Source organism: Oncorhynchus kisutch, linkage group LG22 (assembly GCF_002021735.2).
Source record: "Oncorhynchus kisutch isolate 150728-3 linkage group LG22, Okis_V2, whole genome shotgun sequence".
Classification (NCBI taxonomy): domain Eukaryota; kingdom Metazoa; phylum Chordata; class Actinopteri; order Salmoniformes; family Salmonidae; genus Oncorhynchus; species Oncorhynchus kisutch.
In genome coordinates this window covers 21311009-21338257 of record NC_034195.2, presented here as the reverse complement: position 1 = coordinate 21338257, position 27249 = coordinate 21311009, and the positions used below count along the sequence as shown (strand labels likewise).

At 42.4% G+C, this 27249-nt stretch overlaps 1 protein-coding gene across 8 annotated transcripts; it reads right to left on the bottom strand.

Moving 5' to 3' along the window:
- Positions 1-598: 598 nt before the first annotated feature.
- Positions 599-26926, bottom strand: anln2 (anillin, actin binding protein 2). Of its 8 annotated transcripts, none has more exons than XM_031801379.1 (25): positions 26783-26926; positions 26470-26567; positions 24658-24834; positions 24415-24510; positions 24126-24301; positions 23855-23947; positions 22796-22885; positions 19590-19704; positions 18610-19431; positions 15666-15970; positions 13637-13731; positions 13351-13480; positions 10271-10406; positions 9846-10043; positions 9480-9606; positions 9118-9166; positions 8958-9014; positions 4628-4660; positions 4488-4509; positions 4287-4396; positions 3416-3469; positions 3031-3117; positions 2304-2411; positions 1849-1994; positions 599-1650 (listed from the first exon to the last, which is right to left on the bottom strand). In XM_031801379.1, exons 2-25 carry the CDS (start codon positions 26558-26560, stop codon positions 1539-1541), a joined length of 3429 nt encoding a protein of 1142 aa, XP_031657239.1. In that variant the 5' UTR covers positions 26561-26567; positions 26783-26926; the 3' UTR covers positions 599-1538. The 8 variants fall into 8 exon arrangements, with proteins under 8 accessions (XP_031657239.1, XP_031657245.1, XP_031657244.1 ...); XM_031801385.1 differs by having other exon boundaries at positions 19150-19431; XM_031801384.1 differs by having other exon boundaries at positions 18610-19182.
- Between the last annotated feature and the right edge of the window lie 323 nt (positions 26927-27249).

Sequence of the window (27249 nt, the reverse complement as noted above, 5' to 3'; positions counted from 1 at the left end):
TCTCAGCACTCATATCAATGTCCTGCTAGCTATAGGCCCAGTATGTATGCAAAAGGCCATTCTATTCCCTTTAAAGTGCTCTACTTTAGACTAGAGCCCATAATACACTAAATAGGGACTATGGTGTCATTTACCAGACTCTGCCCAGTGTTCTGGCTGAAGACGATACTGAGGCATGAGCCCTGGGATGTACAGTTGGGCCACTCTTCCAATCATCACCTTGAGCTGAGAACCAACTGCCCCACCTCCCCCCAGAGGGGCTCCAGGAATTCTCTTTCTGTAGCAGTACACATCAAACACAGGCATGACTTCCTGTATGACATTCCTGCTCCATAGCCAACCCCATTCCCTCAATACTTTACAATGTTGTAAACACTGTATGGCTCACTCATTCATATGCTAATATTGCCATAACTATATTATGGAGGAAGATGTCAGCTTTAAGACAGAGGACAATGAAAGCTATATTTGAGCTTATGGTTTTATAAACTCAAATTGCACGTGCACCAAAAACATTGCAAATATTTTCCATATCAAATTTACAGAAGAGCATGACAAACTGCATGGACTCAAAACAAATTCAGACAGTATGCCATTAGACCATTTGTATTATTTACTGGTAGTACCTTCATCAATCATGTGCATATAAAGAATGTTGACAGGTATTTTATAGGGATAACATCCACATACAGAAAGAGAATGACCGATTGACAGTAAATACATGAAGGAAAAACAAACAAAAAAACTAGGTTGACTACAGTCAGCATATACATTCACCACCTTTTAGGCTGCTACTAGGATTTATCATGAGATGAAGCACTAACATTATACACCTTATCATTCTATAGTCCATTTGAAGTGCTTGGGTACCATCTTTGTTGACAGGCCCCTGTTGTGTTATGCACAACACAGCAATAGATTCAGTTAAGGAACATGAAGAATTTAACTTGTGAAATTGTCCATATTTACCTTGTAGCAGATAGCTCAGTTTTTCAAGTACAGTACTATAACTCAACTTGACTGCAATTCTAGTTGAATCACTAAATTCACAAGTTTCTAGATTAGGTAGGTTGTGTGTCAGGTACAGATTTCTTATTTCCGAGAGACATATTTCTACACTTGAGGGTATTACAGCAATGCTGTAGTAGTGAAATCATATTGTCCAGCAGCCATGTCTGGCATTTTTCTGTTAGTCTTATGAAAATTATAACTACACTATTGGACTAATCATTTGTTTAGTGTTAGTGCTCTTCTGCACTAGGTTTGATACGCATTTAATAGTGTTTGTAGATTATATGGATTCATTTAAATCATCTACTTCAAGCTCAGGTAAATAGTATACATATCAAGCAACAAGATGGAGCTCTATTTTAAATGGCTATTGAAAGTGACAAAGCAAAGGAAAGGCAAAATATCCCCAAGTCTAAAATAATCTCCCAATGGTAATCATAAGAATTCATAAAGATATGATTATAACAGTGTTACAGACTGCTGTGTCCCCCATGTTCCCACAGCTGGCCTGGTTGTTGGGTTGTACTTTAGCATGGTTCAGGGGTGCAGCGAGTCCAGGTATGCAGGTCCAGGAGAACCTGGTTCAGGTTCTCCATCCAGTCCCCTCGATCCTCCCCAGTATCTGCTGAGAACCAGCACCTGAAGAACAGAGAGAACATGTTATGAGAAATATCACAAGATCAATGAAAATACACCACTGTCTATCAGATACAGACAGGCTCACTTTAGCAGTGTCAGTCCTCCACAAAACATTAATATTGAAACATTCATGACCACTTGCTGTCAAGCTAATTTGATGTGTCATAAGGGAGTAAGAAAATATGTAATATTATTTACTTGGCCAGAGCGCCCTGGTCATCCTGTTGTGCAGTCTGGACGCTGCTGACCAGTTCAAAAGTATAGGGGCGAGCACAGGAGTCTCTCATCACTGGCTTCACACTCTGACTAGAGGAACTAGACAGGGAGATGCTGCCTTCTGCTGCCTGCAAGTACAACATGGAGAACAGTAGAGGAGAGAATGTTTAAATCAAGTTAGTGTGACTTTGTATATTCAGTTAAGAGAAAACATTAATGTCCCCAAGAGGCAATGCATTTTGCAGCAGGAAAGGTACATAGACAACTTAGAAATATTAGAAAAGATATCAGAAATATTATCAAGTGTATTATCATGTATGCAATAAACATAATGGAATTGTTAACCTTAGTTTCTTTTTTCAAAATCGTTCTGATAACCTGAGAGCTTGGAACCAAGAGCTCCAGCCCAGTCATCTCGGTTATAGCTCAATGCCCACCTTGCTGCCTCTGTCATTGGGGTGGTTCCAATAGGACATGTGGTTTCCCTCCAGGACAAAGAAGCGTCGATGCCAAGCTCCAAATCCATTCACCACCTCAAACATTGTCTGGATGGAAGGAGGGAGAACGAAGGGGTGGGTGGAGGATGAATCACAATTTTATATTTTTTTAATCCGTTATTTTACCAGGTAAATTGACTGAGAACACATTCTCATTTGCAGCAACGACCTGGGGAATAGTTACAGGGGAGAGGAGGGGGATTAATGAGCCAATTGTAAACTGGGGATTATTATTAGGTGACCGTGATGGTTTGAGGGCCAGATTGGGACTTTAGCCAGGACACCGGGGTTAACACCCCTACTCTTACGATGAGTACCATGGGATCTTTAATGACCTCAGAGAGTCAGGACACCAGTTTAACATCCCACCCGAAAGACGGCACCCTACACAGGGCAGTGTCCCCAATCACTGCCCTGGGGCATTGGGATATTTTTAGACCAGAGGAAAGAGTGCCTCCTACTGGCCCTCCAACACCACTTCCAGCAGCATCTGGTCTCCCATCCAGGGACTGACCAGGACCAACCTTGCTTAGCTTCAGAAGCAAGCCAGCAGTGGTATGCAGGGTGGTATGCTGCTGGCAACAATAAAGAAAGTATAGAGGACAGGAACAGGATAAAATGCACTTGAGAGATCGAAGCAAATTGAGTCAACAAAAAATAAACTCACAAGGAAGCCCTGGTGCTGGACATTCGAGTGGCTCTCGCTGTCCAGTTGCAGGTATATGTTTCCCTCTAGTGGAGACAGGAAGGGCACCTGCACAAAGGTGGAATTACATGGATACCAGGGTTAAGCTGCTTGTAGTTCATCTAGCTAGGGAGGTAAACAAAACATGCAATAAAGAAAAATTGAAGAAAAGTAATATGAACATTGATTGAAATGTGCTTAGAAATCTACCTATGGAGCACTCCATCACTGATATTATAGCCAGTGTAGCGAAGACTAATTATTGATACCAGTTTTGCTGGCCGCATGAAAGGAGTCAAATGGAGAAGCAAAGAAAAAAAGGGGTAAAGGTGAGTGTGCAACGTGGGGAAAGGTGAAAGAGTGAAACCTTTTCCTGAAACTCATCTCCCAGGAGTCTCCTGATTTTGCCTTCAAACTTCATCTGTGCACAAGTGGAGAGAAACAGAAAAGGGAGGGATAGAGGTAACATTCCCAAGTGACTAGGGCTGGCACAGTTATCGTATAATTATGTAACAGACAGTAGGAGTGCATTTTTTGGGGGTCATAAACATCTTAATACATTCATTTTAGAAGACTGGGGGGACGATTCAATTTCATATTCAAGTAGATCTAGTTTACCCAATAATCATTTTACATTTTTTATGAATTGGGTAAAGTTTGACAGGGGTGGTACCAAAGCAGTTTTATATTAGGTATGTTATAGATAATTCTCAAAGATGCATTACAAGCAACAAAAAAAAAAATTGTCAGCCCAATTTTTTTAACAATAAATACCAATTTGCATGACAATTAATTGTTACCCCAAATTCCATAATCATCACAGCCCTACAAGTGACCCAGCCCAGACTGGAAAACTTGATTAACACCACGAAGAAAAAAGAAAAACAAGTCATGTGAGGAAATGACAATCATCCGATCTGATATCGCAACTGATTGAATTACAATGGGTGGAAAATCTGAAAATGTAACAGGATATACAGTAGATTCAGCCAAAAAGATTAAAAGATTGTGGCACACATTCTCAAGAGACAGTGAGATACAATCTAGCAAGCAGGTGGTTAAAAAAAAATTTTTTTTTTAAGAGGCACGATAAAACCAAGGAATTGACTGACAAAACATGCATCCCTACATCTTCCCATACTGTAGGAGTGCAGGCAGGTACACTAAACATATATCATCCAGGCTGGAGCACTGCAGCAGGTGTGACTGAGACGGGGAGCCAGGTGAGATGAGCCTACCTTGTCCAGGGGGAACTTGCTCTGGCCCAGGGAGGCCAGGGAGATCTTGTGAGAACCAACCAGAGAGAAGTTGCTGGTGCGCTGGGTGTTTAGGGGCGGCATGGTAGAAGCTGTGGGGTGTTGATTCAATTCAATCAAACTGTCATCTCTCAGGACAAATGTCATCTTCAGATCATATGCAACTAGGACAACAATACTTACATGTTACATTTTGGTTGGATCTCTGTTGAAAAGCAACAAGATAACGTTTTCAGATTAGAAACATGTAACCGGAAAGGGGGTATAAATATATGCCCCTCACCATTTCAAGTAATACACAGATAAGAAAGCAGATAATTTACCTTGATGGTGCTTAGAAGCTTCCTTGGAGTGACCTAAAAAATAAATATGATCAGAACTGAGCTTTTGACATGTACAGTGGGGCAAAAAAGTATTTAGTCAGCCACCAATTGTGCAAGTTCTCCCACTTAAAAAGATGAGGCCTGTTATTTTCATCATAGGTACACTTCAACTATGGCAGACAAAATGAGTGAAATCCAGAAAGTCACATTGTAGGATTTTTAATGAATTTATTTGCAAATTATGGTGGAAAATAGGTATTTGGTCACCTACAAACAAGCAAGATTTCTGGCTCTCACAGACCTGTAACTTCTTCTTTAAGAGGCTCCTCTGTCCTCCACTCGTTACCTGTATTAATAACACACACCCCTATCCACATTGATGGAACAGTAGTGGAGAGGGTAGTAAGTTAAGTTCCTCGGCATACACATCACAGACAAACTGAATTGGTCCACCCACACAGACAGCATCGTGAAGAAGGCGCAGCAGCGCCTCTTCAACCTCAGGAGGCTGAAGAAATTTGGCTCATCACCAAAAGCACTCAAACTTCTACAGATGCACAATCGAGAGCATCCTGTCGGGCTGTATCACCGCCTGGTACGGCAACTGCTCCGCCCACAACCGTAAGGCTCTCCAGAGGGTAGTGAGGTCTGCACAACGCATCACCGGGGGCAAACTACCTGCCCTCCAGGACACCTACACCACCCGATGTCACAGGAAGGCCATAAAGATCATCAAGGACAGCAACCACCCGAGCCACTGTCTGTTCACCCCGCTATCATCCAGAAGGCGAGGTCAGTACAGGTGCATCAAAGCTGGGACCGAGAGACTGAAAAACAGTTTCTATCTCAAGGCCATCAGACTGTTAAACAGCCACCACTAACATTGAGTGGCTGCTGCCAACACACTGACTCAACTCCAGCCACTTTAATAATGGGAATTGATGTAAAATATATCACTAGCCACTTTAAACAATGCTACCTAATATAATGTTTACATACCCTACATTATTCATCTCATATGTATACGTATATACTGTACTCTATCATCTACTGCATCCTTATGTAATACATGTATCACTAGCCACTTTAACTATGCCACTTTGTTTACATACTCATCTCATATATATATACACACTGCACTCAAATACCATCTACTGTATCTTGCCTATGCCGCTCTGTACCATCACTCATTCATATATCTTTATGTACAGTGCCTTGCGAAAGTATTCGGCCCCCTTGAACTTTGCGACCTTTTGCCACATTTCAGGCTTCAAACATAAAGATATAAAACTGTATTTTTTTGTGAAGAATCAACAACAAGTGGGACACAATCATGAAGTGGAATGACATTTATTGGATATTTCAAACTTTAACAAATCAAAAACTGAAAAATTGTGCGTGCAAAATTATTCACCCCCCTTAAGTTAATACTTTGTAGCGCCACCTTTTGCTGCGATTATAGCTGTAAGTCGCTTGGGGTATGTCTCTATCAGTTTTGCACATCGAGAGACTGTGCAAAACAGCTCGAGCTCAGTGAGGTTGGATGGAGAGCATTTGTGAACAGCAGTTTTCAGTTCTTTCCACAGATTCTCGATTGGATTCAGGTCTGGACTTTGACTTGGCCATTCTAACACCTGGATATGTTTATTTTTTAACCATTCCATTGTAGATTTTGCTTTATGTTTTGGATCATTGTCTTGTTGGAAGACAAATCTCCGTCCCAGTCTCAGGTCTTTTGCAGACTCCATCAGGTTTTCTTCCAGAATGGTCCTGTATTTGGCTCCATCCATCTTCCCATCATCTTCCCTGTCCCTGCTGAAGAAAAGCAGGCCCAAACCATGATGCTGCCACCACCATGTTTGACAGTGGGGATGGTGTGTTCAGGGTGATGAGCTGTGTTGCTTTTATGCCAAACATAACGTTTTGCATTGTTGCCAAAAAGTTCAATTTTGGTTTCATCTGACCAGAGCACCTTCTTCCACATGTTTGGTGTGTCTCCCAGGTGGCTTGTGGCAAACTTTAAACACTTTTTATGGATATCTTTAAGAAATGGCTTTCTTCTTGCCACTCTTCCATAAAGGCCAGATTTGTGCAATATACGACTGATTGTTGTCCTATGGACAGAGTCTCCCACCTCAGCTGTAGATCTCTGCAGTTCATCCAGAGTGATCATGGGCCTCTTGGCTGCATCTCTGATCAGTCTTCTCCTTGTATGAGCTGAAAGTTTAGAGGGACGGCCAGGTCTTGGTAGATTTGCAGTGGTCTGATACTCCTTCCATTTCAATATTATCGCTTGCACAGTGCTCCTTGGGATGTTTAAAGCTTGGGAAATCTTTTTGTATCCAAATCCAGCTTTAAACTTCTTCACAACAGTATCTCGGACCTGCCTGGTGTGTTCCTTGTTCTTCATGATGCTCTCTGCGCTTTTAACGGACCTCTGAGACTATCACAGTGCAGGAGCATTTATACAGAGACTTGATTACACACAGGTGGATTGTATTTATCATCATTAGTCATTTAGGTCAACATTGGATCATTCAGAGATCCTCACTGAACTTCTGGAGAGTTTGCTGCACTGAAAGTAAAGGTGCTGAATAATTTTGCACGCCCAATTTTTCAGTTTTTGATTTGTTAAAAAAGTTTGAAATATCCAATAAATGTCGTTCCACTTCATGATTGTGTCCCACTTGCTGTTGATTCTTCACAAAAAAATACAGTTTTATATCTTTATGTTTGAAGCCTGAAATGTGGCAAAAGGTCGCAAAGTTCAAGGGGGCCGAATACTTTCGCAAGGCACTGTACATATTCTTTATCCCCTTACACTTGTGTCTATAAGGTAGTAGTTTTGGAATTGTTAGCTAGATTACTTGTTATTACTGCATTGTCAGAACTAGAAAGAAGCACAAGCATTTCGCTACACTCGCACTAACATCTGCTAACCATGTGTATGTGACAAATAAAATTTGATTTGATTTGATTTAGCACCTGTTTGAACTTATCAGTATAAAAGACCTGTCCACAACCACAACAGTCACACTCCAAATGCCACTATGGCCAAGACCAAAGAGCTGTCAAAGGACACCAGAAACAACATTGTAGACCTGCACCAGGCTGGGAAGACTGAATCTGCAATAGGTAAGCAGCTTGGTTTGAAGAAATCAACTGTGGGAGCAATTATTAGGAAATGGAAGACATACAAGACAACTGATAATCTCCCTCGATCTGGGGCTCCATGCAAGATCTCACCCCGTGGGGTCAAAATGATCACAAGAACGGTGAGCAAAAATCCCAGAACCACACAGGGGGACCTAGTGAATGACCTGCAGAGAGCTGGGACCAAAGTAACAAAGCCTACCATCAGTAACACACTACGCCGCCAGGGACTCAAATCCTGCAGTGCCAGACGTGTCCCCCTGCTTAAGCCAGTACATATCCAGGCCCGTCTGAAGTTTGCTAGAGAGCATTTGGATGATCCAGAAGGAGATTGGGAGAATGTCATATGGGCAGATGAAACCAAAATATAACTTTTTGGAAAAAACTCAACTCGTGTTTGGAGGACAAAGAATGCCAAGTTGCATCCAAAGAACACCATACCTACTGTGAAGCATGGGGGTGGAAACATCATGCTTTGGGGCTGTTTTTCTGCAAAGGGACCAGGACGACTAATCCGTGTAAAGGAAAGAATGAATGGGGCCATGTATCGTGAGATTTTGAGTGTAAACCTCCTTCCATCAGCAGGGGCATTGAAGATGAAACGTGGCTGGGTCTTTCAGCATGACAATGATCCCAAACACACTGCCCGGGCAATGAGGGAGTTGCTTCGTAAGAAGCATTTCAAGGTCCTGGAGTGGCCTAGCCAGTCTCCAGATCTCAACCCCATAGAAAATCTTTGGAGGGAATTGAAAGTTCGTGTTGCCCAGCAACAGCCTCAAAACGTCACTGCTCTAGAGGAGATCTGCATGGAAGAATGGGCCAAAATACCAGCAACAGTGTGTGAAAACCTTGTGAAGACTTCCAGAAAACGTTTGACCTCTGTCATTGCCAACAAAGGGTATATAACAAAGTATTGACCAAATACTTATTTTCCACCATAATTTGCAAATAAATTCATAAAAAAATCCTACAATGTGATTTTCTGGATTTTTTCCCTTCATTTTGTCTGTCATAGTTGAAGTGTACCTATGATGAAAATTACAGGCCTCATCTTTTTAAGTGGGAGAACTTATACAATTGGTGGCTGACTAAATACTTTTTTGCCCCACTGTATATCTCTCATTGTCAGCCATAGAACATTGGATAGCATTCGTAAATCAGAAGATGTCGCACTCACCCTTGACTTGGTGGAGCTGCGGAGATCCACATTGCAGGTGTTCCCTGAGGTGTGGGACTGAGTAATAGAAGACAGTTTGTACATACAATCACTGACCATCTACGATATTTACTAATACACACGTTTTAGGTGAGAAATAAAGTAATATGTTCCATCTCACCAGGCTGTAGACCTCCACATCAATCTCAAAGTTGGAGCGAATGTCCTGCCTGAAGGGACATAATACAGTCATTCACAGAAAGAGTTGGACAGACTAGGGGTGAGAGGCATTTTAGCAGTAGTACAGCAGATATTACACAAGTCTCCTTTAAAGGCAAAGACAGACCAGTAGGATTGCCTGCCGAGAGAACTCAGCTACTCTAAACAGAGTGCTGGCCGTAATTTACAAAACCGATTCAACATGAACCGTACAACACATGCGTCGACAAGTGAACAGCCCCCTACTGTACAGACCGACAATCGGTCTGGTGAGTACTCCTTTACTCTTCACTTCCTCCATATGGAACCAGTAGCTGGACTCACAGGGTGATGGAGGTGGGGAAGGAGATGGTGTCGCCATTCTGGGCGTCCACTGCCGTGGCCAATGGGGTCGCAACGATGTTGCAGGGTCCATAACGAATCAGGACAAAGAAATAATGAGTGGGCCGACCTTTGAGGAGAGAAATAGTCAGGAGGGTTGTTCATTAATCACCTGGTATGGTTTCAAATGTGTCTTGAGCTGAAAATGAATTAATTGTACTTTACTACTTGAACATTTAACCCAAATGAGCAGGCAAACAACTCACCTTGGCAGCAAGCAGCAGCAGAGTAAATGGTTCAAAATAAATTATGCAACAAACATCATACTACAAAGGTGATAACACACATAGCCTAACCGACTGTAGGTACCTGTTTGTGTGCGGGCAGAGCAGACAAACTCCACCTTGAGAGGGAGCTGGACACTGCTGATGCTGACGGTGCCCCTGCAGGGCTGCTGGGACATGCCAGAGTCCCCCTCACCATCACCCCCCTCTAGATCCTCAGAGACTGAGCCCCCCCTCTCCTTCAGCCTGGCCACCTCAGCCAGCAGGGCTGCCCGCTTCTCACCTGACACACAGAAGAGAGACAAAGGGGGACACAGTCAGATGATCAAGCAATGGAACAAATCAAGAGGTCCATCATACCTTCCAGCATAGACATATACAGGAGAAAAAAAGCAATAGCAGTGAGATGGATGAGGTTGACGATTATACACTAATTCAGCAGACAAATTAGGGGAGAGGAGAGAAAACATCATGAAGCTAGGGGTGGGATATGAGTGGATGGAGACTCACAGGAGACGAGCAGCAGTTTATCAGCCTCTGCCTCCTCCAGGGAGCCCCTGCCGTGGTCCTCGTCAGTGCAGCAGCTCAGGGCCTGCAACGTCTGTTTGATGACCATCTGCAGCTTGGCAGCATCCTCATTCAGAACCTGCCCAATCACAGGAGGATAGGAGATTCACTCCAACCAGCCATACTCATTTAAATACTCTTTCTTTACATTGGTCACATTTACATGCGTGTGGTGTACCGCAGGGCAGCTCTAGGCCCTCTACTCTTGTCTATTTTTACCAATGACCTGCCACTGGCATTAAACAAAGCATGTGTCCATGTATGCTGATGATTCAACCATCAAGAGCCAGCAACCACAGCTAATGAAGTCATTGAAACCCTTAAAGAGTTGCAGTCTGTTTTGGAATGGGTGGCCAGTAATAAACTGGTCATGAACATTAAAACTAAGAGCATTGTATTTGGTACAAATCATTCCTTAAGTGCTAGACCTTATCTGAATCTGGTAATGAATGGTGTGGCTGTTGAACAAGTTGAGACTAAATTACTTGGCGTTACCTTGAATTGTCATGGTCAAAACATATCGATTCAATGGTTGCAAAGATGGGAAGAGGTCTAGCCGTAATAAAGAGATGATCTGCTTTGACACCACACTCCAAAAAGGAAGTTCTGCAGGCTCTAGTTTTGTCCAATCTTGATTATTATCCAGTCGTGTGGTTCAGTGCTCCAAGGACAGACCTAGCTAAGCTGCAGCTGGCCCAGATGAGTGGCATGTTTTGCTCTTAATTGTAATCAGAGGGCTAATATTAATACTATGCATGCCAGTCTCTCTTGGCTAAGAGTTGAGGAGAGACTGACTGCATCACTTATTTTTATAAGAAACATAAAAAAGGTGTTGAAAATCCCAAATTGTTTGCATAGTCAACCTGCACACAGCTCCGACACATACTTATCCCACCAGACATGCTACCAGGGTTCTTTTCATATTCCCCAAATCCAGAACAAATTCAAGAAAACATACAGTATTATATCGAGTTCTTTCTGCATGGAACTTCCTTCCATCGCAAATTGCTCAAATAAACAGCAAACCTGTTTTTTTTTTAAAACAGAGCAATACATCACAGCACAACGCCTCTCCCCTATTTGACCTAGATAGTTTGAGTTTAAGCATTGATATGTCGGCTACATGTGCCTTTTAAAAAATGTATGTAGTTCTGTCCTTGTCTAATGATGTTTTGTGTTTTACATAATACTAATGATGTATTATGTTTTGTGTGGAACCTAGGAAGAGTAGCTGCAGCTTTTACAACAGCTAAATGGGGATCCTAATAAAATAACTAAAATACCAAATCCATGCACACCAATATCCGGATATTATTTGGGACACTCAAGTATTGTTTTTGAGTTCATGCATATAAACATCATATCCAGTTCGCAATCACCCGAAAACGCTTGTATCCCGGTTATGAGAAACCCAGATTAGATGCCTGGGACATGCTGATGTAAGACGGGATACTGTGGCATGTAAACATCTCATCCCCTTTACTGTGGTCTGTGCAGGCTAAATTTCACATATCATGGGTGTTGTGTGATGACATCGGATTGTCAAACTTAAGGGAATATGTTTTAATTGTGTTTAATAAATGATTAGAATATTACACTCTGAAACTATAACTTCGAAACCGTATGATTGTATGAAATTGATTGGAATCAAAACTGATTAGAATTGTTAGATTTTAATGCATGTATGAAAGTGATTTGAATCGTTAGATTATTATAATCCTGTGTGTGGTTATAGTCAGTAGAATAATATTATACCCTATAGTGTAGTTCTTAGTCAGAATTAATGATTTGGGGAATTCATGTTTTGGGGATAACAGACTGTCTGAGTCAGATTCTGTGCCGACCTTGACTGGGACACTGAGAACTTCCCAGGTCTCTCCCTATCTTGGGGGAAGGAGGGGAGAAGCTATTCTCACGGACCCCAATCTCTGTCGGCTGGGTAGATATCTGATGTTTTGTATGGAAGTATGTGTGTCGCTATAAAATGAAGGTCTTTGTACTGTGCAAGTCAGAACGTTCCCATGAATTTGACTGTTTTCATTTCTATCAGTATCTTACAAATCCTGATATAGCAGACAGTAATTACAATTGAATTGGTTAATGAACACGAGAACATAATTCTCCTATCACAAACAAACCACTTCAAAAAGTAGACCACCTGGCCATATTATACATTTCCGACATTTGGTTGTCAACTACAGTTTGAGACATGCAGCTTCTCTTCTGTTATAAATTGTTGCCCCAAAAGACTAAATAAAGTAAAGCTCACCAGAATAATGTCTTACATCAATAGAATGAATGCATGAGTAATCTACAGCAGTTAATATCTGTAAAGTTGTCAGTTTTACCGTTTAATTTGGGGACTGGGGAGAAAACGGAATAACTCTGAAAGTGAAAAGATCAGTCCTGTGCAAAATGTCATCAGTTTGACCGGTTAAGGGAATGAAAACCTGAGAAAATGACAAAACACATTCCTGATAAAACTTCAGTTAGTCTTGAGTGCATATCTTGTGGTTGAAATACTGTCTGCTTGCATAACAGTGTCAAAGATAACACATTACACGTGTACTTGCATTTCCGCAAGAGATGCTATAAGAATCATTTCTCCACTCCTGTTCCCAAGACACAACTAACATTTGTTGTCTAATTTCACTGTGAGGAGTTAATACTACGCTACGTGAGAAGTTATAGGCCTACAGTGTCCATATTTCAGTTAACCCACATGAACTTAAATAAGGAATATTATTTTGTATTCATGGATACTCATGAGTGGGATATCAAAGGATGCATGGAAACAGCTTCTCCCGAAAAAAACCTTAAGCAGGATATGAGCTACTATCCGGAATACTGCACGCATGTAAACGTGGTCAGTGCCAAAGCCAATGTTATCCTGGTGGTACATTTGTCAATGCCCACATAAAGGACATGCAGAGTTTGGATGATATGCTACACAGGTAGTCACTCTCCATGACACGGAAGACATACAGAATAGACTCAACGGTTCCAACAGTCCTACTACAGACCATGATCCTTTCCTTGGTGTTGACACAGTGCTGGGGATGAGACTTCTCAGCGGCATGCCTCTGCACCCTTGGGGTTACACTCTGAATGGCTGGCTTGGTGCTCTGTCTCTGGGTGCGGTAGGCATCGATGCTGTCAATCACAAAACACATTGGAGTCACAGGTATAAATAACAAGCCAATCATATATTTTGAAAGATTTTCATAGTCAATGAGTTTAATTTCACTCATGTTAGCTGACCGCTGTCAGTTCTGCTTGTCCTGCAGTGTAGAGGACAAGATGACTCACCTGTAGAGAGGGGCACTATCAGCAGGGGGAGTGGTCAGCTCTTCAGGAGTCAGAAGTAGGGATGGAGGGTTGGCTAGCTGATTGGCTGCAAGTCTCTGTGGGGATATCAAACACGTGGAGGAACATTTAAGTGTAAAACATTCAAAACTTTGAATGCCAAGAACAATGACAAAGAAAAACGATGGAAAAAAAACTTTTGTCATTTAAATGAAATTATGGGCAGAAAGATAGAGTTTAATTCATCTTTCATCAAATCAGATGGCTTATTCATCACAAAACCATTGTTGTTGCAGATTATTTTAGTGATTACTTCATTGGCAATGTAGGGAAATTCAGGCGGGAAATTCCAACAATGAACAGTGAACTATCGTATACATGCATTAAAAAACAAATAATGAAAGAAAAGCATTGTAAGTTTGAATTGTGTAAAGTTAGTGTGGAAGAGGTGGAACAATCATTGTTATCGGTGGTAGCTGACTGGCCACTCCTGTCTATCATATATTTAATCTGAGTCTAGAGGAAGGTGTTTATCCTCAGGCCTGGAGGAAAACCAGTCATTCCACAACCCAAGACAGGTAAAGCAGCCTTGACTGGTTCTAACAGCTGACCTATCAGCTTGCTGCCAGCTCTTAGCAAACTGTTGGGAAAAGTGGTGTATGACCAAATACAATGCTAATTCTCTGTAAACAAATTGACAGACTTTCAGCATGCTTATAGGGAAGGGCACTCAACATGTGCTGCAATGACACAAATGACTGATGATTGGTGGAAAGAAATTGATTAAATTTGTTTGAGCTATACTGTTAGATTTCGGTGCAGCCTTTGATATTATTGACCATAACTTATGTTTTATGGATTTCCAACCTCTGCCATATTGTGGATTCAGAGCTACCTAATTCTTTAATGGAAGCCTCTCGAATGTCAAACATGTCAAATGTGGTGTACCGCAGGAAAGCTCTAGGTACTCCTTTCTAAGTTTACCAACGACCTGCCTCTGACATTAAACAAAGCCTGTGTCCATGTATGCTGATGATTCAACCATATACATGTTGGTTAAATTTATCACAGGTAGACTCCAATCAAGTTGCAGAAACATCTCAAGGATCAGCAATGGGCACAGGATGCACCTGAGCTCAAATGAGTCTCATAGCAAAGGGTCTGAATACTTATGTAATTAAGGCATTGTTTTTTATTTGTAATAAATTTGCAAACATTTTTAAAAACCCGTTTTCACTTTGTCATTATGGGGTATTGTGTGTAGATTGATGAGGACAATTGTTTATTTCATCAATATTAGAGTAAGACTAACGTAACAGAATGTGGAAAAAGATAGATAAGGGGTCTAAATACTTTCTAAACGCACTGTATAGATTAAGTGGTTATGAAGAGGGGAGAGGTCTGTCCATAATAAAGAGATGCACTGCTTTTGACACCGCACTTGCAGGCTCTAGTTGTTGGGCTAATATACATTTAACGCATGCCAGTTTCTCTTGACTAAGAGTTGAGACTGGCTGCATCATTTCTTATAAGAAACATTGTGTTGAAAACTCCAAATTGTTTGCGAAGTCAACTTACACACAGCTCTGAGACACAAACACAACCCACCAGACATGCCACCAGGGGTCTTTTCAGTCCCCAAATCCAGAACAAATTCAAGAAAGCGTACAGTATTGTTAGCGTACAGAGCCATTATTGCGTCGAACTTCCATCTCATATTGCTCAAATGAAAAGCAAACCTGGTTTTAAAAAACTGATGAAGCAACACCTCACGACAACGCCTCTCCCTTATTGACTTAGATATTGTGTGCATGTAATGATGTGTAGGCTGTATGTGCCGTTTATAAGTATGCAGTGCTGTTCTTGTCTATTAATGTTCTGTATGATGTCATGTTTCATGTGTGGACCCTAGCAAGAGTAGCTGCTGCTGCTTTCGCAAGAGCTAAATGGGATCCTAATAAAATATCAATCACTTTCAGAATCACATTGAACTAGGTGACCATGGCACCACTGTTTGTCTGCAGAGCCTTACCATAGGAGTGACCACAGCTTCCACAGACTTGCTGAGAGGGGAGAGGATAAAGCTGGGTGGGAAGGACAGCAGCTCATCTGCACTGGAGTCCAGTTCCTTGGTTTCTTCCAGGTCTTCACCCTCTTCAGCTTTGTCCAATTCTGTGTCTGTTTCCTCTATTCCACGCATCGCTGTGGCTATGCCACTATTGTGATCCTCAGTGTCCTCTTCCATCCTTCCCTGGGCAGCAGCCTCCAGCACCTCATCAAACATGAGGTCAATCATCTCAGCGGTGTTGGTTTCATCGCGAGAGCTCAGCTCAGTCTCTGTGGATAAATCCCCATATGCAGCAAGTTACATCCAGACATTAAAAAATGTCACCCTAGTGCGTCTACAACAGGGTTCCCCAATTGACAGTGGTTTTATTTGGCAGTTTTCTGAGCCCCAAAAACATAAAATTGTTTATTTATTGTTGTTGGACATAAGCCTAAAAATACCAGGAAATCAGCTACAAGTTATTTTAATTTTGGAAATCTGTTCAAGTATTTCACACACGAGATAATAATGATTGGATTTATATATCACTTTTCTACCAACTGAGGTACTCAAAGCGCTTTACATAGTAGAGGGCAACTCACCTCATCCACCATCAAGGTTAAGCACGGCAACCATTTTGCGCCAGAACTCTCACCACACATCAACTATCAGTTGGAGAGGTGAGGAATGATATATGCCAATTAGGAATGAGGTGGATGATTAGGTGGCCATGATGGAATGTGGCCAGGTTGGGAATTTAGCCATGACGCTGGGTTGAACACCCCTACAATAAACGCCACGGGATTGAGACCATAGAGAGTCAGGACACCCGTTTTATTGTCCCAAAGACGGTACCCTATGCAGGACAATGTTCAGAAATGGAATCAAGGTTTGTAATATTTGACTAAACATAATAAGTTCAGTGCATTCGGAAAGTATTTCAGACCCCTTACCTTTTCTACATTTTGTTACATGACAGCCTTATTCTAAAATTGATGATTTAACACAAGACCCCATTATGACAAAGCAAAAACGGGGCTAGACATTTTTGCAAATGTATTATAAAAATAAAAACAAATACATTATTTACATAAGTATTCGGACCCTTTACTACAAGACTCGAAATTGAGCTCCGGTGCATCCTGTCTCCATTCATCAACCTTGAGATGTTTCTTCAACTTGATTGGAATCCACCTGTGGTAAATTCCATAATTTTTTTTAAAAGGCACTTCCCTGTCTATATAAAGTCCCACATTTGACAGTGCATGACAGAGCAAAAATCAAGCTGAGGTTGAAGGTATTGTCCGTAGACCTCGGAGACAGGACTGTGTCGAGGCACAGATCTGGGGAAGGGTACCAAAACAAACTAAGAAATCGGAGAAGGGGCTCAGGGAGGAGATGTGAGAACCTTCCAGAAGGACAACCATCCCTGCAGTACTCCGCCAATCAGGCCTTTATAGTAGAGTAGTCAGACGGAAGCCACTCCTCAGTAAAACGCACATGACAGTCCGCATGGAGTTTGCCAAAAGGCACCTAAAGGACTCTCCAACCATGAGAAACAAGATTCTCTGTTCTGATGAAACCAAGATTGAACTCTGGTCTCAATGGCAAGCGTCACGGCTGGAGGAAACTTGGCACCATCCCAACGGCGAAGTATGGTGTTGGCAGCATCATGCTTTCGGGATGTTTTTCCAGTGGCAGGGACTGGGAGACCAGTAAGGATTGAGGGAAAGATGAACGGAGCAAAGTACAGAGAGATCCTTGATGAAGAGTGCTCAGGACCTCAGATTTGGGTTACCTTCCAACAGGACAACGACCCTAAGCACACAGCAAAGACAATGCAGGAGTGGCTTCGGGACAAGTGTCTAAATGTCTTTGAGTGGCCCAGCCAGAGCCCAGATTTGAACATCTCTGGAAAGACCTGAAAATAGCTGTGCAGTGACACTCCCAATTCAACCTGACAGAGCTTGAGAGGATCTGTAGAGAAGAGTGGGAGAAAATCCAAATACAGGTGTGCCAAGCCTGTAGTGTCATACCCAAAAAGACTTGAAGCTGTAAATCGCTGCCAAATATGCTTCAACAAAGGACTAAAGGGTCTGAAAACTTGTCTAAATGTGCAAAGTTGTTTTCTTTTTTTTTTTTTTTATTAGGAAAAATTCCTAAATACCTGTTTTTGCTTTGTCATTATGGGGAAGTGTGTAAATTTTGGGGGGGACAATTAAATCCATTTTAGAATAAGGCTGTAACGTAACAAAATGTGGAATAAGTGAAGGGGTTGAAATACTTTCCGAAAGCACTGTATATCCGTTTAGGCTTCTTGCGGTCAATTCGCAGTCTACAAATATATTACCTCAAATGTACATATAACCTCAATTAGCCCGACTAATCGGTGTCCCCTGCACATTGACTCTGTACCAACTGTATACAGCCTCGCTACTGTTATTTTCACTGTCACGTTACGTTTTATATTTCTTCACTTATCTATTGTTTACCTAATAACTATTTTTTACTTAAAAATTGCACTGTTGGTTAGAGCTTGTAAGTAAGCATTTCACTAAGGTCGACACCCGTTGTATTTGGCGCATGTGACAAATAAATTTAGATTTGTTTTATGTTCCGGCCCCACGACCAACCACTCAAATAAATTGGCCCACAGCTGAATATAGTTGACAATCCCTGGTCTACAACATGATGTAACAAGTATTTTAAAATGTCATAATTTGGCTGTTCATAGTTTAAAAAAAGATGGCGTGCAAAGTGTTGGCCGTGACCCATAGAATCCCTTGTTTAGACAAAGGCAGTGCCAGAAAAATTTGACCAGTATCTTTATGACTTTATGCCTAGGTGTGTGCACAACTATGTGTAACCCAACGTGGTTGTGTCTCACCTCCTGCCCAACTTGTGCCAACAACCTAGATATATGTCTCACCTGACATACTTTCTCTTTTCCAGCTAGATGAAGAGTCCAGCTCAGACAGAGCTGAGTCATTGATCATTTCTGGCTCCAGGATAAATGTGACTTTCTTTAACCCTCTGGCCTCCGACTGTGGTTTATCAGTCGGTTCCTCGTCTGTAAGCAGCTCAGAGTCTCCTTGTTCTCTGTCTGACACAGCTGATGCGTTTGCGGCCTCTCCCTGCTCTGGACCCAAAGAAGGACCCAACTCCCCCTGGTCTTCACCTAGAACAGACTTCTCACCCTGGACGTCAACTAAAATACTTTCTGCTTTCCCTTGTTCTTCAACTCCAGAAGACTCCATCTCCTCACTTAATAGGTCCCCAACCTTCTCTAGTTGGGACTGAACTACCCCCTCTTCCTCACCTACAGCAGACCCCACCTGTTTCTCACCTAAAGGGGAACCCACATCGTCCTCATCTACAAAGGACCCCAACTCAACTACAGAAGACCTCATCTCCTTCTCTTGTAGGGACCCCATCTGCTCCTCAACTACAGAAGAACCCAACTCCTCACCATCTCCTTTTGACTCCATTGCCACAGGATTATCTAAAAATAAATGGGACTCAGCATTAACATAGAACTTCACTAAATCCCTTTCCACATGCTTGTCACTAGCAGGAGAGACTGCCTTTTTCTGCTCTTTCACTACAGGACCATCTGCTGCCTCATGTTCATCTGGGAGAGAAGTTCCCTGACAAATGACCATAGTGCACTCTGCCTGTCGCTCAGCCATGGGTCTCCCCTTCACCTCTTCTGGTGGGACATCCATGTGAACTGAGGACTCTGCCACCTCACCTGTTGAATAATCACAATCTGACCTCTCTACACTGATATTTGCACAAAATTCAGATTCTTACATTTTAGTCAGATTTTTCTAAACATATACCATTAACTTATCTACCTTCAAGCTCATAAACTGAAATAATGCATTGACTTCTCTTGCAGTGTCTTACCGGTGTCTTGAATTGGAGGCTCCACTCCATCGACCTTAGTGAAGACAGATGTCTCGGTAAAGCTGCCGTCCTTCACCCCAAAAGGTTCATCACCAGTCACATTGAGGTCTGCCTGCTGGACACAGACAAATCAGACCCCTAAAATAGTGTTCCTCTTATGCACATGTTTATGCATCTACAGCAGAAGGTATTCAATCCCCTTGACTTCGCACTTTTTGTTGTGTTACAGCCTGAATTTAAAATGGATTTAAATTGAGATTGTGCCACTAATCTACACACAATATCCCATGTAATAGTGGATACACTTATTTTTTTAAACAAATGAAAATATGAAATATCTTGAGTCAATAACTAATGAAACCCTTTATGCCAAACCTAAATAAGTTCAGGAGTAAAAATGTGCTTAACATGTCACATAATAAGTTTCAAGGACTTTTTGAATGACTACCTCAACTCTGCAACCCGCACATACAATATGTAAGGTCCCTCAGTCAAGTAGTGAATTTCAAGCACATATTCAAACAAAAGATCAGGGAGGTTTTCCAAAATCTCACAACGGGTACCGATTCGTAGAAATATGAATACTGAATATCCATTTGAGCATGGTGAAGTCATTAATTAGGCTTTGGATGGTGTATCAATACACCTTGCCGGAAAGGAAGGAAACCGCTCAGGGATTTCACCATGAGGGCAATAGTCAACTGTTAAGAGTTTATTGGCTGTGATAGGAGAAAACTGAGTCTGGATCAACAACATTGTAGTTACTCCACAATACTAGCCTAAAGAGTGAAAAGGAGGAAGCATGTGCATAATAAACATTGTTTACATTTCCAATAACATGCATCCTGTTTGCAACAAAGAAATTAACTGTTGTCTTGAATACAAAACATTATGTTTGGGGCAAATCCAACACGTCATATTTTCAAGCATTGTGGTGGCTGCATCATGTTATGGGTACTGCATGCTTGTCATCAGTAAAGAACTAGGGAGTTTCCTTAGGATAAAAAAAACAGAATAGAGCAAAGCACAGGCCAAATCCTAGAGGAAAACCTGGTTCAGTCTGACACCGGATGAGGAATTCACCTTTCAGCAGGACAATAACCTAAAACACAAGGCCAAATCTACAGAATAGAATTGCTTACCAAGAATACATTGAATGTTCCTGAGTGGCCTATTTAAAGTTGACTTAAATTGTCTTGAAAATCTATGGCAAAACTGGAAAATGGCTGTGTAGCAATGATCAACAACCAACTTGACAGAGCTTGAAGAATTTGAAAAAGAATGTTCAGTATTTGCAATCTTTGTGTGCAAAGCTCTTAAGAACTTACCCAGAAACACACATCTGTGATTGCTGCTATTGCTGTTTCTAACATGCATTGAACACTTATCTAATCAAAATATATTAGTTTTATTTTTCATGAAATTTTCATAAAATGCATAATTTTTCTTCCACAATTAAATCATACTTTAACGAAACAAAATATGGAAAAAGTCAAGGGGGTTGAATACTTTCCAAAGGCATTATACACACTGCTCAAAAAAATAAAGGGAACACTAAAATAACACATCCAAGATCTGAATGAATGAAATATTCTTATTAAATACTTTTTTCTTTACATAGTTGAATGTGCTGACAACAAAAATCACGCAAAAATTATCAGTGGAAATCAAATTTATCAACTATGGAGGTCTGGATTTGGCATCACACTCAAAGTTAAAGTGAAAAACCACACTACAGGCTGATCCAACTTTGATGTAAATGAGGCTCGGTAGTGTGTGTGGCCTCCACGTGCCTGTGTGACCTCCCTACAACGCCTGGGCATGCTCCTGATGAGGTGGCGAATGGTCTCCTGAGGGATCTCCTCCCAGACCTGGACTAAAGCATCCGCCAACTCCTGGACAGTCTGTGGTGCAACGTGGCGTTGGTGGATGGAGCGAGACATGATGTCCCAGATGTGCTCAATTGGATTCAGGTCTGGGGAACGGGCGGGCCAGTCCATAGCATCAATGCCTTCCTCTTGCAGGAACTGCTGACACACTCCAGCCACATGAGGTCTAGCATTAGGAGGAACCCAGGGCCAATCGCACCAGCATATGGTCTCACAAGGGGTCTGAGGATCTCATCTCGGCACCTAATGGCAGTCAGGCTACCTCTGGCGAGCACATGGAGGGCTGTGCGGCCCCCCAAAGAAATGCCACCCCACACCATGACTGACCCACCGTCAAACCGGTCATGCTGGAGGATGTTGATGGCAGCAGAACGTTCTCCACAGCGTCTCCAGACTTTCACATGCGCTCAGTGTGAACCTGCTTTCATCTGTGAAGAGCACAGGGCGCCAGTGGCAAATTTGCCAATCTTGGTGTTCTCTGGCAAATGCCAAACATCCTGCACGGTGTTGGGCTGTAAGCACAACCCCCACCTGTGGACGTCGGGCCCTCATACCACCCTCATGGAGTCTGTTTCTGACCGTTTGAGCAGACACATGCACATTTGTGGCCTGCTAGAGGTCATTTTGCAGGGCTCCTCCTTGCACAAAGGCGGAGGTAGCTTTCCTGCTGCTGGGTTGTTGCCCTCCTACGGCCTCCTCTACATCTCCTGATGTACTGGCCTGTCTCCTGGTAGCGCCTCCATGCTCTGGACACTACGCTGACAGACACAGCAAACCTTCTTGCCACATCTCGCATTGATGTGCCATCCTGGATGAGCTGCACTACCTGATCCACTTGTGTGGGTTGTAGAGTCCATCTCATGCTACCACTAGAGTGAAAGCACCGCCAGCATTCAAAAGTGACCAAAACATCAGCCAGGAAGCATAGGAACTGAGAAGTGGTCTGTGGTCACCACCTGCAGAACCACTCCTTTATTGGGGGTGTCTTGCTAATTGCCTATAATTTCCACCTGTTGTCTATTCCATTTGCAAAACAGCATGTGAAATTTATTGTCAATCAGTGTTGCTTCCTAAGTGGACAGTTTGATTTCACAGAAGTGTGATTGACTTGGAGTTACATTGTGTTGTTTAAGTGTTCCCTTTATTTTCCTGAGCAGTGTATTATAAAGATTCTGTACCACTATATGAAGGACCAAGTGAACCCTACACCCGATTACCATTCAAGTGACCTAAAGGATGAAAATGACACCTGTGACATTTCAAGACACCCTGTTCTCCTCAGAACCAGTTACACTCAGTCCATATAAGTAAACTCACATTCCATGGTTGGAACGGTGGCCACTGCAGTCTCCTGCTACGTCTAAACATCATCCAAGGGGAGAATGAGGAGACGGGTGGGGTCGCCCTCTAATGATATCACAACAAATATCATTGTTCTATCAGGAAACGAGTACTTGAGCTCAACATTTTAGTAATTTAGCAGACGGTCTTATCCAGAGCGATTAACCCTTTACACACATAGGCATTTGCTACAGTATATTGAAATGTTTAAGAATGTTTAAGAATATGAAAATGCATAACCACAGTAGTAATTGAAAGGGAACCGTTTGGAGATAATGGAAAAATGATTAGACCAAATGGTGAGTACACAACAGTTCACCTGACAGGACTGAAACCAAACATTACACAACAAAATCATTCACAACAAAATCTGAAAATACTGTGGATACATTCAGTAACATAAGCCTATTCCTGGAAAATGTGGGGTATCTGCAAAATAAAAATAAGAAATGAAGGGTTCGAGTGAGAGGACTAACTGGTGTCTCCAAGTGGCACACACACACACCTCTCCAACATGTGCAGTTCCTAAGCAATTTTATGACAAAGAGTTCAACTATAAAAGTTCTCTTTTCTTTTTTCCCTTTTTTTCTAGCTGTGCTGTTGAGGAACTAGAGCAAGCATACTTGTTGTCATTTCATTTGGAACACAGCCCTGCATAACCGCCATCACACAATTACTGCTCTTTACGCAATTCAAAAAGGGTCCATTATAAATCGCAATATGAGTCAGGTGGGCATGACTTGAAAGCTTGTTCCATTGCCAACAAGTTATAAAATATGATCTTAGAGTTTTAGACAACTAAGAGAAACAGATCAGAATTTGTGCACACAATTTAAGATAATGTTTGAAGATGTAGAGTTACAGGCATTTTCAAAAGACGGGCAGGGACTCTGCTGTCCTAGTGTCAGTGGGAAGCTCATTCCGCCTTGATGTGCCAAGACAGAGAAGAGCTTTGACTGGGCTGAGCGGAAGCCAAAAAACATAACCCTTAACAATATTCCGTGACCAGACAAGAGAGAGGGTAACAAAACTTACCTCAGTCAGTGAGGAATCAGAGAAGCTTCGCTTTAGAAAGACATTCTCTGTGATTGGCTGGGCCCTTACAAGACGCAGCTCCTCCTCCCTCTCCTGATTGGTCAGACAAATAGAAGCCGTTAGAAACTTCACAGGAATTTTAAGAATTGTGCAACATCAACATTTTAGAATGCATTGCATACCTCAAGACTCCTGGGTCATTTTAGTCATTTAGCAGATGCTGCCTTGCTCAAGGGCACAGACAGATTTTTCACCTGTGTGTGGCACAGACCTGGCGTATGCGGGAGGCTTGTTTGGAGCTGGGCGTGTCACTGGCCTCGAGTTTCAGTTGTAAGTTGGTAACAGCGTTGGAGAGGGTACGGGGCCACCGGTTGGCTGGCAGGGGGCTGGCCTGAGGAGTGGTGGGGGATTTAAACCGCTCCACCCGCGAGCTGAATTCTGCCTCACCTGAAAAACAGACCAGATGCTCCTATCATTTAACCACTTTTGTGCAGATGTGTTCTCACTCGCATTCAATGAATGGTAAAGAAGCTGGAAGGTAAATGTATAAGAAAACTCACCAATAAGATGGTGCTCTTTGAATCCATCCGGGAATTTAATGGATGGTACCCCAGACCCTGGATCAGAGAGGCATCTCTGAGCCAGCACATGCCCTCCTGTAAACAAAACATCACCTGTTGGAGTCACTGTTTCTCAATGACTACAGATCTAAGTGTTGCATGGATACTGCCATATTCTAATTCTATCGATACTGTATACAGGCTGCGAGTTGGTTATTTTAGGAGGGGGCGTTATCCTCTTACCCTCACGTCTCTGGGTTAGTTGCTGTACTCTGGAGCGGACAGAGCAGAGAGCAGGGGTGTCAGGCTTCACCAGCTCTGCACACCGGAGGCGATCTCTAGTTGAAGACTTCTTTGTAGGGCTGACATTCTCCTCGCCCAACACCTCCAGGCGACGCCTTTTCTGAACATCATTGACATCTGTAAGACAGCAAAGGGAAGCTCACAATAATGGGTATGCCCCAACACTGCACTGATGACATAAGTTGACACTAATTAATACTTGTTCAAGCCTTTAATAGAAGTCTAAGACCTGTCTAAGCCAGGGAAGTGGGGGGTCTGCTTAGCGATATGGAATTGTTTTGCAACTGGGTACTGGACTTCCTGACGGGCCGCACCCAGGTGGTGAGGGTAGGCAACAACATCTCCACCCCGCTGATCCTCAACACTGGGGCCCCACAAGGGTGCGTTCTGAGCCCTCTCCTGTACTCCCCGTTCACCCACGACTGCGTGGCCACGCACGCCTCCAACTCAATCATCAAGTTTGCGGACGACACAACAGTGGTAGGCTTGATTATCAACAACGACGAGACGGCCTACAGGGAGGAGGTGAGGGCCCTCGGAGTGTGGTGTCAGGAAAATAACCTCACACTCAACGTCAACAAAACTAAGGAGATGATTGTGGACTTCAGGAAACAGCAGAGGGAACACCCCCCTATCCACATCGATGGAACAGTAGTGGAGGGTAGCAAGTTTTAAGTTCCTCGGCATACACATCACAGACAAACTGAATTGGTGCACCCACACAGACAGCATCGTGAAGAAGGCGCAGCAGCGCCTCTTCAACCTCAGGAGGCTGAAGAAATTTGGCTTGTCACCAAAAGCACTCACAAACTTCTACAGACGCACAATCGAGAGCATCCTGGCGGGCTGTATCACCGCCTGGTACGGCAACTGCTCCGCCCACAACCGTAAGGCTCTCCAGAGGGTAGTGAGGTCTGCACAACGCATCACCGGGGGCAAACTACCTGCCCTCCAGGACACCTACACCACCCGATGTTACAGGAAGGCCATAAAGATCATCAAGGACAACAACCACCCGAGCCACTGCCTGTTCACCCCGCTATCATCCAGAAGGCGAGGTCAGTACAGGTGCATCAAAGCTGGGACCGAGAGACTGAAAAACAGCTTCTATCTCAAGGCCATCAGACTGTTAAACAGCCACCACTAACATTGAGTGGCTGCTGCCAACACACTGACTCAAATCCAGCCACTTTAATAATGGGAATTGATGGGAAATGATGTAAAATATCACTAGCCACTTTAAACAATGCTATCTAATATAATGTTTACATACCCTATATTATTCATCTCATATGTATACGTATATACTGTACTCTATATCATCTACTGCATCTTTATGTTAATACATGTATCACTAGCCACTTTAACTATGCCACTTTGTTTACATACTCATCTCATATGTATATACTGTACTCTATACCATCTACTGTATCTTGCCTATGCCGCTCTGTACCATCACTCATTCATATATCTTTATGTACATATTCTTTATCCCCTTACACTTGTGTGTATAAGACAGTAGTTTTGGAATTGTTAGTTAGATTACTTGTTGGTTATTACTACATTGTCGGAACTAGAAGCACAAGCATTTCAAAACACTCGCATTAACATCTGCTAACGGTCATATCAAAGATCATTTTGACCTTTGATTTTGAATTCATTTATTCATTATATTTTCGCGGGGCGTGGACGTCTACCTTAGGGGGTTTAATTAACAAGCACTCATACGCACGCAGTGATGTTGACACTCACCAGACGAGTGGACATTGTCTTCCGTGTCAGACAAAGGGTCTCTATGTCTCTTCAAAGCTGTCGCCAACCCACTTCGAAATTCCCCATCCATGATCTTCCTGTGAAATAAACACCAAATTAAGTTCCTAGCTATCGTTCATGCAATTTAGCTAATTGATTTATTCGGCAGTTTCGTTACAATAACTCAGCTGGCTAGCTACAAGCTAACGTTAGCTAACTGGACTCTGGAGAATGCAGATAGCTGAACGTTAGTGCTGGTTGAACATACTTTCAGCTATTCACCTATAATGTGTCGAATATAAAGTTCCTTTACCTCAACAGTAGTGTCCGTGTAGGTCAAGCAAACAAGTCAAAACTGAGCATAAACTGCGAAAAGATTCGTACGGCTGTTAATTTGACGCCTTTTCAAATACACTTTGAATTTCAGCGGGTCTTTGGAAGTGCGTCAGTGGTGGGTGAATAAATTACCATAACGCCAAGACCGAGCGCGCAATATTTTTGTTCTTGTGTTTACGGTAGATTAATTTTCAAGTTTTAATGTCACGTGCACAAGTACAGTGAAATGTCTTTCTTGCAAGCGCCAAACCCCGAAATGCAGTAATAAATATCAATGTAGCACTAAATATAACGTAGGTCAGAGGAAAAACACACAAGAAATAAAAATAAGAAGATGAGAAAGCAAGAAGCTGTATACAGAGTCAGTTCCAATACCATATTTAAAATATGCAGGGATACTGGAATGACAGAAGTAGCGGTAAGGTGACTAGGCATCAGGATATA

Excerpts from the sequence above, each read along its gene's own strand:
- anln2 (XM_031801379.1), bottom strand. The coding sequence starts at position 26,560 with ATGGATGGGGAATTTCGAAGTGGGTTGGCGACAGCTTTGAAGAGACAT. Across the intron at positions 13,481-13,636 it reads GATAGTGCCCCTCTCTACAG|CATCGATGCCTACCGCACCC; the intron begins GTGAGTCATCTT and ends TGTGATTGACAG. Across the intron at positions 3,118-3,415 it reads GAGATGAGTTTCAGGAAAAG|GTGCCCTTCCTGTCTCCACT; the intron begins GTTTCACTCTTT and ends ACCTTTGTGCAG.